Source organism: Ambystoma mexicanum, chromosome 12, assembly GCF_040938575.1.
Source record: "Ambystoma mexicanum isolate Mex_15411 chromosome 12, UKY_AmexF1_1, whole genome shotgun sequence".
NCBI lineage: Eukaryota > Metazoa > Chordata > Amphibia > Caudata > Ambystomatidae > Ambystoma > Ambystoma mexicanum.
This window is the reverse complement of record NC_090936.1, coordinates 209,491,521-209,504,175: the sequence shown is the minus strand read 5'-3', so window position 1 is coordinate 209,504,175 and position 12,655 is coordinate 209,491,521. Positions and strand designations below refer to the sequence as shown.

The following is a 12,655-nucleotide window of genomic DNA, read 5'->3' as shown; positions in this document are numbered from 1 at the left end:
AGGAAGCCTTAAAATGTCTATTGATCAGGAGGGCTCTCTAAACACCCATTGGAACCCTACACATTGCATAATGGTAGTGACCCGTTTAGGTCCCTCTCACTTCATCTGGGGTTGGTCTAAGCTGAATGGCAATTCTACTGTCCAACTGTGTGGTTGGTGATCTGAACCTTTGCCCCCCCGACCCCCCAGCTCCAGCAAGTGATTGGTAGGCTGATCTTGGCCCAGTCCTTTTTTGCAATGGATTTAAGGCACTCTCAAGCCATGGCTTATCTCTCGGTTTCCTGTTCTGCTGTTTGGATGACGCAGGTCCGCCGACTAGCCAATTGAGTGAAGTTCCTAGGAAGAGCAGGCAAAGGTTGTTCGGAAAAAAAACTCAGTGGACAACCCCCACAACGCTTGAACCAGCTGGCCATGACGCATGGAGGAATTGAGTAAAGTTGGATGCAACAAGGCGTGCCCGCACTGGTACACACTAGAAGCTGCAATATTCCACTGCTTAGCAGCAGACTCCTGAAACGCACCTATCCCTGGGATGCCCCAAAAGATCGATGCAAGAGGGCGGAACGCAAGAGGACGAAACATTCCCTATTACGGCCTATAAACGTTTTGTTGAACTATTCTGCGTACAACGAAATACAAGGATCAGCTTTAAAATTAGTGTAGAATTGTCTTTGTTTCAGGGTGGTACATTACCCATCCCATGTTCAAACACCCCAAGAAGATGCAGAGGCAAACTCAAACCACTGCGAGTTCTACATACCAACAAAAAAGTAAAAATACATATACCGTATTTGACCCATCGACACTAAAGCAGTTGTTTCCAGGAATGATGGTAAAGAGAACCCACAGCATGCCCTTCTCGAGTGTTCGCACGTACATCAGCATGCAATGCTTCAGCTCCCAGACATCAATCAATCTGCCTTAATCTATTTGGTGGTTTCTCGGAGTGTGAATTGACGTGCCACGCACAGAATTTCCAACTCTGATATTCCTACTAACCGCAAAAGAGAAAAATGCAGAAAACCTGCGGATCTTACCGTTTCACAGACAGCAAAAGGCTGCAGCACACATTCACAGCAATATTAAGTATGTAGCAGCACCATATACGAAAGCCAAATGTTTTATACTGAAATTACAAGAGAAAATGCCAAGACAGCACAAACCGCTGCAAAGGAAACATGTATTTGAAATTACCTAAAGTCCCATGTCTTAATAAAACTGGACATGGCCACAAATAACTATGCTGCCAGTACTAGAGCAGAAGCAAGAGTCCTGAAGGTCTACACTACAGGCAATAAAAACAGCAATCAAGGAGCAGAAAGAGTTCCAAGATCGTTCTTCCTAGTAGAAGACAAAGGTGGTGTGGTGCCTGTATGCAGAAGGGTGCAGTTACACGCCTTTACTACTTTTGTTGTCAACTGACATTTTGGCTTCCGAGATCATCACAGCTGAGCAGAGAGTGTAGGTTAATATAAAGCACATAATGAAACAAAGCCATCATAATAAAAAAATAAACGTACACAAGAAAAAATGTAGTGTGTGAAATGACGTGTCTAGCATCTAGATTACCACTAAGCAATGAAATTAAGAAACCTATGTGGACTGTAAAGTATAAAGAATTGGACTTCCTTTTAGGTTAAACTTCAAAACGAGAATACAAAGCGTAAAAGATTCTTCTCAGGAAACTAGTAAATGACTTTCCAACGGAGTTTGCAATTCTCATTTCTATATGCCATTAATCTTCCCCAAAAAATACAGCTAAAACACTTCGACTTGTGCACACCATTAATGAACATTTTACTTTTTATGGTTCTCAACGATGATTCTGTAAATTAAGCATTGCAAGATCTACTTGATTACAGGGGAGCAGTCAACATAAAAAGGTAATTAACACCTGCGCACTGACACAAATAATCATTTTTGTTTTAATACCAGGTTAAGAAGAAAAATAATACCAGAAAATATTCACACCTACCCGATCAATTTTGTCTCTAGTTATCCATGGCTCAAAGGGATTCAATTCAAAAAACCTTGCAACTAAACTGTGGGAGAAAAAGAAATGACTTGTACACATCAAAAGTCATGATTTGCAGCATTTGCCATGCAAACTAACCCAACAATTGGTGCAAGAGCCCATTAGGCTTCCTCTACTTTAACTTAACCCACAACTAGAACGTTCTGGAATCGTTCAGAGGGAGACGGGAAGGTAAAAGGTGAATACATTGTTGAAGTAGTTCAGAAACCCCAATTCATGGAACCAAACTTCTGTGCCACTGTTTGGGACTGAAAAAACACAAATAGTTTAGATCAGCAGAGTGGCACAGTCTCCTCAGAGAAAGGTGGCTCACTGTTTCACAGAGATGCACATTTTAGGAAAAAGGGTTGCACAAAGAGGTTTTCATATCATCATCTCCTCAAACATTAGAATGGGAACAAGCACTTTTTTCACACCATCAGACTCCTTCAAGTCCTAAGAATCCCTCCAGGTGTGGAACCTCTCTCATTTACATTATGTTTAAGAGGTGCAAGTAAAACACGTTTTCCTACGTTAATGCGACAATCAAATTATGTTTTTTTTGCTCTTGAAGGTGTAGCATAAGTTTAATTAGGCAGTAGAGTTGTCTATACGCAACAACCCCAATTTCCTAAATTGCAGCTTCTTCAAGCATACAATGTTGCAGGATTTGGGAAATTGCTTATTTATATGAATTAGCTTCAAATGAAACCATTAGAATATGATACTAATCCCAAGTGTCATTCACAAATGTATTGAACAGGTTGCGTTGCCACATTCAAGAGGGGAGCATGGTGTAAATTAAGGATTGTATCGAGGCCCCTGAAATTGGGTTCACACATCCATTACCTCGGAATGCACTTTTCTTTCTTCCTATGGACGTAAACAGGCTACCAAATGATCTTCCAATTACATTCCAACAAAATCCTGAACCACTCACTAAAACAGTTATTTAGCATATGTACAATGTTGAATACAAAAGGTGTCACTTACTGATAAATGGAGCGAGGCACTGGGTAAGCAACGAAAGGTCTGTGGGCAACAGCAAACAGATATTCTACCAAATCATGAAGGAGGTATCGATTAGGCCTACAAAACAAAGATATGTAGGAGTTTACTGTATACATATTTATAAACACATTGTGTCCCTTTATATAGCTTTTAAACATGTATATTGCACTAGGACTGCTGCAACAATGCACTCTTAAGGGAGCCATGACACACATCTCCTACATGAACAGTTGGGCAGCAGTTTTCTGCAGTGGTACACTGTCCCATAAGTTCAAGGCAATAGGCCACTAATAAAAGCTCTGCACAGGATTTGCAGCTAGAATAGAGAGGCTAGGCTTTCCATTCTCGCCCTAGAAGAAGATGGTACAGAAGAGTGCACCAAGGCGGCTAGAAAAGGCTCCTACTTGGCCTTGTTTATCGACTGTACTAAACTAAATGTGTGATCTGGGAGCAACACGATTGTCATTAATAAGAGTTTGCAATTCGAGTTCACTCTGAAAACCATTAGACCGTTCGAGATTTAACATGCTTACGTCCCCGAGAGCACAAAGACCCTATCATAGGAGAAAAGTATAGTACAACTACATTTGAAGGCACAGGCCGCTCAATGCTGTTGAATGGTACCTTTTTTTTCCCACAGTAGTTACTTTATAGTCAAAACCTGACAAAACGTTCACTTTCACGCAAACCAGTTTCAATGGGACAACAGCTTACGTTTTAATGTGCTATTCTCAGAACAAGAACTAATGTCAAAACAATTAATGCCGCTAATGAAAAGCATGTTAAAAGTTAGGAAATTAGATGGTTATGGTACCCCAAAACCTTAACTGTATGTTCTGTCTCATCGCTTTCATTTAAGTTTCACAATACACTATTTAACTTGTAGATTAAATTACTGAATACATCGAAACCTAGGAAAGAGTAGAAGGGAACAGCAGAACCGAAATATGTGCATGTCACACACTTTGCATGCGCCAGATTCCCAGGGTCCGCTTCATTTTCCACTACGCGATGGTGGAAGTAGAGACAAAATGGCTGAAATAGCCTTTATTCCAGACAGTCACAGCGGTCAACACGTTCTCACTACCGGATTGGCTGTACTGCAGGGCCAAGTGGCCAACCATGGTGGGCGGAAAGTTAGTGGTATGTTTGCCCAGATTGGCCAGACTATAAAACCGCTCTGATTGGAGTGCCACTCACTCTACATAGTGAGAGTGGGAGAGTGCACCCCTTTTTTGGACGGTGGTATTGTCCAGCACTATTTCAAACACACACTACACTCTTTTTTGCAGGGTACTTATTATGCCGGATTACATTTTAAGTAGGGGTTATTAAACCACGACCCACTGGTGCATCTACTCAATTATTCACTGTGTTTTAAGTTTTTATTCCGTTTTGCTTGCCAACTCCAATCCCCATTTCTATGTTTGAACGTATTTTTGCCAGTACAATTTTAACAGCATCCCCCAAACCCGCCTTTCCACACGTACCAGTTCAAAGAATATAAGTCGATGTGCAAGAACCCCATTTTGGCAAGATCTCTGGATCTAAACGAGCAGCGCTACTACAAGGTGGCAAGTATGTGAATGACGACCTACCCAACCAAGGCATAGGTTTTTCCATCTGCATCTGGGTCCTTGATCGCATTTAGAATGGCTTTTGCGACATCCACCACCTGCGGAATGTATAATCATATTAAAAATCACAAGGAAACTTCAATCAGAATCAAATGCAAGATTTTTTGAATAAATGAATACCTACATAAATGGGTTGTTTCACCGTCCTCCTACCGAAGGAAATCAGGGGCTCCCCACCAAACCAGCGCATATCTGGAAAAGGATTCAAATGTATTTTTTAAAAAGGACATTAAAATGCTTCAATATGTACCATAATATAATAAATGGAAACAAGTAGGATCCCATTTTTTTTTAATCTTGTATCCCTTTTTTAAAGTTACTTCTATGCACTGACAACAAAATTCGAACAAAATAAAAAAAAATTGCTCAGCTCTACAGATTCATTGCTTTTCCGGTAAAATGCCGGCTACTCGCCACCCATCCATCCATCCATCACTTGCTTCGTCAGAAGTCGTAAAACAAGAGTTTAAGAGTGATAATGTGAACGCCATACATCTTCAGACACATCAGAATGAGGCTACTGCTATGATTGGATATCCTATGCAGGCACGTACAGCTTACTTAACTGGACAATTACAGAGAATCAAGTAGCCAGTTAGTGATTCTGTAACATTTTACATAGGCAGAGTCTGCAGAGCCAACCAGCTCAGTAAATAACTAATCTACTCAGCCCCAGAGTTCTCCCTCTTTCCGCTATGTCAAAGATAGTGAGGGTCAGAAGCAGGAAAATCTTTATCACGCTACTTTATGGATAACTTGGAAAAATGCATATATTGTCACAGCTTACTGCAAAAATGAACTCTTCAGCTTCCATAAAAAGTTTACAAGAAGAACAAGCAGGGTGAGGGAAGGCAGGATAACAGAGTTCCTCGGAGAATGCAAGCTTTACAAAGCAAGAGGATAGGCTAGACCACAACCACTATAGTCAAGTAAACAATGATTTCCTTTAATTTAAGTAGGAAAATCAGTGGTGGTACTAGGTTGATAGAAAGATGCAATCCAATGTTCCCGGAAACAGGAGAGAAGTGCACTCACTGCATATGCATGCCCTTAACCAAAAAGGGACAGCAAAATATGCATTCAAATGATGGCTGCACTTCAAAGGACATCAACCCAAGTGACCACCAAATAAGTTTTATTACACCAAGCCACTTGAGTGGAAACACTGGGGGCTTGGCCGAAGCCATGCAACCCCTGGAGGAAGTAAATGGGGAATACTCCAGAGCTCTCCCTGTCCTCCCTAAACGGACAGAAAAATCAGGAAGCAACCAGGCCAGGAGCAGAGAGATACTAAGCAACCCTAGAAAAACTATGTGCGTCCATATATGTATGTGCAGCAAGGGGCACATACCCAGTACAGAATACCCAAGGACAGTGAGGGGGGATATCACACACACTCACTCTCTGGAACCCAGGTGTTGGGTGTCTTGACCCACGTTCAAGTTATTATGCTGCAACATTTGGTGCTGTGGGCTTAGAAAATCCAAGAACATTTGCGCCAGAATCCAGGAAAACCACGCAGTTTTGCGCACACCAAAAAGGTCGCCTGACCTGCCACCCACCAGTGCGAGCGTGATGGGCCAGAAGCGCCATGAGTGAAACGTGGTGCCAAAGGAAAAAACAGCAGTGCCCGTTAGCTCAAAAAAGCGCTTTGAAATCACCTTTGTTTCTCTGAAATGCAAGCTAAAAATGCCTATTTTAAACATTGCAAGATATTCAAAAATCTCACTGAACACCAGCAGACATTTGGCAGAATGTAGTCTTGTATGCATACAAAATCTGGAAAGATGAAGAGCCCAAAACAATGTTTATAACAAAACTGGCAGAGCTGTGGATGTCAGCAGCTTAAGTGAAATTGGATTTAAAACCACTACAATCGAAATGTTTAAAATATATGAGTGACCTACTTCCGAGTGTCACATAGGTTGCAACTGTTTAAAGGTCATAGTTTTGACCTTAGAATCAACGTTCTAGCTGCATGTGTAAAAATTGTAAGTTTGATTTGAATGAAGAAAAACTGGTAACAAAAGTGACATTTGGCTGAAGCCTGGCTTGAAGAGATTGAATTCTGCCCGGCAACTACCCCCGACAGGAGTTGAAACTTGCCCAGCCACTGCATTCGCAGGCCTGGCTGCCTTCTGCTGTTCCCACCAAAAGGAGATTACACCTCTCTGATTGAATCAGGGGAGGAGCACCTGGGAGCAGGGAAACAGAACAATGAGCTTTCCTTGGCTGAGGCAAATGTTAAATTAGGGGGGTTCGTAAATGGCTTCCTCTTGGGAGAAACTGGGAGGAGCAGTGCCTCTGTGAGCAACCTGAGTTGGAGGAAGTGGATAAACCAGAAATTCCACCATGTGCTTTGGGACACTACACTCCTCTGGGCCAGAGCATAATTTTAAAAAGATGGATAATTCATAGTACAGACTTGTCAAAATTATATAATTAATATTATTCTTGTGATTTTTCTGTGCACATTTTAAGAGGTGTTAGGACTCTGTGGTATGTTCTGGGGGGTAGTAGCGGAAAATAAGGTATTACTCCGAATGTCTGTATGTCAAAAATCTGACTATCACCTGATGCCCATATTCCTTGTGCATGTTTGTGTAAATTCTGGAAAAGTTGAGGTTGTGTTCTTGATGAAAAGGGCAGAATTCTATCATAAGTGGACACGACATCTTACAAAAGACAGGGATCGGATGGTTTGGTGCTACAGAAAATATGTTAACTGGACATATAGTATTAGAAAAATGATACATAGATAAATATGTATTTGGATCAAAAATAGATTTGTGTGCAAATTGACAAGGGGAGTGTTCTTTCTGTATGCCATAAAATGAATGCCTGATGACACTACATTCCTTCCCCCAATCAAGGGAGAGAGGAGAGCTTGGCCAATGATAAGTTGTGAGGGACAGGCTTAGTTATGCCCACGCACACACCCATTTTCAAAACACATAAAAAGAGACTGCTTTGGACAGGCAAGAGTCACTTTCCATTTTCTTGCAAAGCACTCTGCCGGACCAGACAATATCCAGAAGGACCATCTCCAGAACTTAGAATCCAGACTTCAGAACTTTTTCAGCAGGCCTCAAAATATTTTGCAAATTATTCAAGCAGCCGGGCTGAGCTGTTTGATTCTGGCTAGAACCCTGTGCCAGTACCCAGAAAGCAGAGCTGTATCCAGAACCGGTAGCAGACCCAGAAAGCAGTGCTGTATCCAGAGAGACCAGACCGCTGTGAAGTGCCGCTAGCAGACCCAGACCAGATCGCTGTGAGCAGAACCGGTACTAAAGACCGTCCGTGGCGAGAGAACCGCAGCCAACCTGACCAGACCCTGACAGCCATTTCAAATTGATAGTGCGAGTACACAGATAGAACTGTGCCAGAACCAATCTTAGTCTAAAATAATCTGATTCAAAACATTTGAACCTGTCCAGCACTGCATCATAGGAATTGTGTGTTCATTCTGTCATTTCAAAGCTGTAAAAGTGTAATTTTGTCATTCTGATCCTTCACTTTAATTTTGAGAATCTACCTTCACTAACTCGTCTGTATCCTTTGAATCGTAGGTGCTAGGAACGTGATTTAACTTTCATTTTAAAGCTAAGATTCTAGGCTTTCTAACAAGCCTAAACCCGACTTTCTATTCATTACAGTTTTTCCGAATCGCGCTCGATGCACTCGGAAAAAGTGCTGCGGTTTGCGATTTGGCTCAAATTTCTTCACCTGTCAAAACAGCCGCTTTTGCTTGAACTGCTAAAATTCGTTTTCAACTTGCTAATCCCTCATTGAGCATTGCGAGTGTGACTTGAACTAATCTATTACCTACCCTGAATCTCCTTTAGGGAATTAAAATCATTTTTAGCATATTTCACTCCCTTGCAAATCAAATTAAAGTATTTTTGCCTGTGTTTTAAAATCATCCCTGTTGCTCTAAGCTTGCTAGGGGGGAACTGAAATTCGTATTGTATTGTGATTGTATTCCTGAAAACTGTGTGATTTACTTCCATCTCCTTATACTGCATAGGGGGGGAGTGAATTGCCACAAGGGGAAAAGTGAACATATTATCTCTTGTGAAACCCTATCAGTTTATTTCTGTACTGCATTTTCTTTCCATCATTGTTTTTCCTTGAAACCATAAACGCATTCTCAGTTACCTTTTCCTTCCTATACCAACTCCTAATTAAATAAGCGTACAATTGTACTATTATGCATTGTTGATCACTGTCATATTCTTAAGTGTGATATCAAATATTAATTTATTATAAAAGTGTGATATATGACAATGCATTACTTACCGTAAAAGCATTTCTGATGGTTGTATCTGCTTAGATTCACATGCTGCGCATAGGTCCGACATCCAGTGGTCACTGCGGAGTATTGCATTTTGTTTTTCGTAGTCAAAAAGGGGACGTCGACAAGGCGTGTCTGTAACACTATCCCTATAGTGATGTGCATTGTACCCACAATCCCTCACGCGTCGAGGTCCCTCTGTTTGTATTTTTTCTGCCCTGAGGGAGCCTTCTATACGTGAGTGAGTACAGAAAAGAGAGAGAGATGTAGAAAGGTGTCTATGTTCCTTCCATCCGAGCGGGGAGGAAGGGTGGGCGCATGTGAATCTAAGCAGATACAACCATCTGAAATGCTTTTACGGTAAGTAATGCATTGTCTTCTGATGTTTGTTAATCTGCTTAGAATCACATGCTGTGCATAGACTAGCGAGCAGTACCCGGAGTTGGCGGTGGGTTATGAGAAGGAACAGTAGAGAAAAGATGTCTTAATACTGCCTGTCCCACCTGGGAGTCAGATCTAGAGTGTGCATCTAGACAGAGTGTTTTGTAAAGGTGTGCACAGAACTCCAGGTAGCCGCTTTGCAGATGGACTCAAGGGGAACCTTTGCAATGAACGCTATGGAAGCCCCAGTGCCTCGAGTAGAATGTGCTCTTGGCTTGAAGGGTAGTTCTCTCTTAGCAAGAGTGTAACAGAGAGTGATGCATTGAACAATCCATCTAGATATAGTGGACTTTGAGACTGCATCTCCTTCTCTTCCTGCTGCCACCGAGACAAAGAACTGATTAGTCTTTCTTAGTGGCCTGGTTCTTTCCATGTAGAACATGACAGCTCTGCGTACATCCAGTGTATGCAGACTTTTTTCTCCCAAGTTGGAAGGGTTTTGAAAGAACGTTGGTAGTTCTATTGACTGGTTTACATGGAATTTCGAGATGAATTTCGGTGCAAACCTTGGGTGTGTGCGTAGAACCACCTTATCCTAGTGAACTGTTACGAAGGGGTCTAGAACAGAAAGAGCCTGTAGTTCACTTACTCTCCTAATGGAGGTGATAGCTATTAGGAAAGCAGTCTTAAGAGTGAGGTCTTTAAGAGTTGCCTTGTGCATGGGTTCAAATGGCGAGCCCATGAGTCTGGAAAGTACCACATTTAAGTCCCATCCGGGAGCTGGGTTAGCTATCGGAGGGTGTATTCTCTTTACCCCCTCCATGAAGGCCTTGATAACTGGTATCTTCCACCACGACACTTTAAGTTGGGAAGTGGTGTATGCAGAAAGTGCCGCCAGGTGGACTTTAATGGAATTGAACACTAGACCTGAATCCAGTAAATGGGTCAAGTACAGAACAATGTGTGTGGGAGAGCAGTCAACCGGGTTGATGCTCTTACCTCTACACGAGATGACAGATCTTTTCCACTTGCTAGAATAGCAGTGGCGAGTATTAGGTTTTCTGGCTTCCCTGAGGATGTCCATACATCTCTGCGGAAGTTGTAGATGTCCAAATTCTATGATATCAGGAGCCAGGCTGCTAAGTTCATGGTCTGAGGGCATGGATGCAGTGTCCTGCCCTTGTCCTGTGACAGCATGTTGTACGGGCAGGGAAGTTTCACTCGGGGAGATAGGGACATCTCCATCAAGCGAGCGAACCATGGCTGCCGGGCCCACATTGGGGCCACTAGTATCATGGTAACTTGTTCCTGGTGCAGCTTGTGCACAACTTTGTTGAGAAGGGGAGTCGGGGGGAGGGGGGGAGGCGTAAACAAATTTCCCTGACCATTGAATCGACAGACCGTTCCCCCTTGGACTGGTTCTGGGGGTACCCGGAGGCGTAACTTTGGCATTGTGAGTTCTCCAGAGTTGCGAACAGATCTATTTCCGGGAATCCCCATTGCGTGAAGACGTCTAAGACGATGTCTTCGTGCAAACGCCATTCGTACTCTTCAGGCAGGGGGGAAGTCTCTGCTGAGTTCGTCTGCTAGCAGATCGAGTTCCCCTGGTACGTGTTGTGACAGTAGGAACATGTTGTGTTTGAGAGCCCACTTCCATATATTCTGGGACAGCTTGGACAGTCCGGAAGAGTGGGTGCCCCCCTGCTTGTTGATGTAGTACATTGCTGTGGTGCTGTCTGTAAGGACCATCACTGTCTTCCCTTGTAGGTGTTCCTGGAAGGCTTTTAGTGCTTTGAACATCGCCAGTAGCTCCAGTAGGTTTATGTGCTTGGATGCTACGCTCGGAGTCCACACTCCATGAGCAGTCTGATGGGATAGGTGAGCCCCCCATCCTGTGAGGGATGCGTCCGTGGTTAGAGTGGCCTCCACCGCGGGTGTGGCAAAGGGTTTTCCTATTATCAGGTTTTCCTTTGTCCACCACCGTAGCGAGAGAACCAAGGCCTGCGAGACCACCACTAGATCGTCCCATTGTCCGCTGGCCTGACACCACTGGCTGTTGAGCCACTCTTGCATTGGGCGCAGGCGTGCTTGAGGTACCAAATAAATACACGACGCCATCATTCCTAGCAAGCGCATCCATTTGCACACCGTCACCTCTCAACCTGCCACAAACTGGGGCATCTGAAACAGCATGGTTTGGACCCTCTCGGAGTGGAAGACGAGGCCGTCCTTTGTTTGAATTAGAACCCCTAGGAATTGTTTGACTTGGCTGGGGTCTAAGCTGGACTTCTTTTCGTTGATGGAGAAGCCCAGTTGGAACAAAAGGTCTACAGTCTTTTGGGTGTTTGAGAAGCATGTCTCATAAGAATCCCCCGTTATGAGCCAGTCGTCGAGGTAAGGGTATACTGGGATGGATAACCTGCGCAGGTGGGCCGCTGCCACTGCCAGTACTTTCGTGAATACCCTTGGTGCAGATGCTGTGCCGAAGGGTAGCACTCTGAACTGGTAGTGTTTGCCCTCTATCATGAACCTGAAGTATTTTTGTGCGCTGGCAACATTAAAATATGAAAGTATGCATCTTTCATGTCCAGTGTTGTCATGTAATCTCCCTGTGATAGCAGTGGGATCACTTCCTGTAAGGTCACCATACGAAACTTTTGGGGTTTGACAAACACAGGGCGCATGGTTAGATCCTTTTTGGGTACAAGGAAGTACACTCAAATACCTTCCATTACCTGATTTAGAGGCACAACCTCTATGGCTCCTTTTTCCAGCAGTTGGTCCACTTCTTGGAGAAGGATGGCGAGGTGTTCTGGTGTCATGCGGCGCCCCCTCGGGGGTCTGTATGTTGGGGGAACTGTTTAACTCTATACAGTAGCCGCGGGCTACGGTGGAAAGTACCCAGCGGTCTGATGTTATTCCCTCCCATGCTGGAAGAAAGGATGTTAACCGGCCCCCGACCGGCGTTGCATGGGAGGGGACGCGAATCTTCACGTCACTTGGTGGTGTTGTTGGCTTGTGAGCCTCTGGGGGTGGAACCCCGGCCTCTTCCCTTGCCACGGCGTTGACCCCTCTGATTGTACTGGCCGCTATTACCCTGGTAGTTGCTGGCAGAATACTGTTGTTGTTGGTTTTGTTGCTGGCACTGTCCACGAAAAAAGTGCTCATTACCAAATCCCCGCCTGTTAGGAAGTTTTGAAATTTGGTCTAAGGTCTTTATTGTATCAAATTCTTTCTTCGCGTTCTCCAGCGCGTCATCCACTGCTCTCCCAAAGAGGTTGGACTCCTCTATGGGTTTATTAATAAGGGACGCTTGTG

The 12,655-nt window shown here is 43.6% G+C and overlaps 1 protein-coding gene across 1 annotated transcript in view; it reads right to left on the bottom strand.

The window, feature by feature from the left end:
• The window catches only part of NDUFA9 (NADH:ubiquinone oxidoreductase subunit A9), a 291,123-nt gene that overhangs the window by 47,495 nt on the left and 230,973 nt on the right, over nt 1-12,655 (bottom strand). The window contains exons 7-10 of the mRNA XM_069628323.1: nt 4,787-4,854; nt 4,624-4,700; nt 3,008-3,103; nt 1,976-2,042 (exon numbers count right to left, since the gene is read on the bottom strand). Coding sequence (XP_069484424.1) covers nt 1,976-2,042; nt 3,008-3,103; nt 4,624-4,700; nt 4,787-4,854 — 308 coding nt within the window. The remainder of the gene's footprint in view (nt 1-1,975; nt 2,043-3,007; nt 3,104-4,623; nt 4,701-4,786; nt 4,855-12,655) is intronic.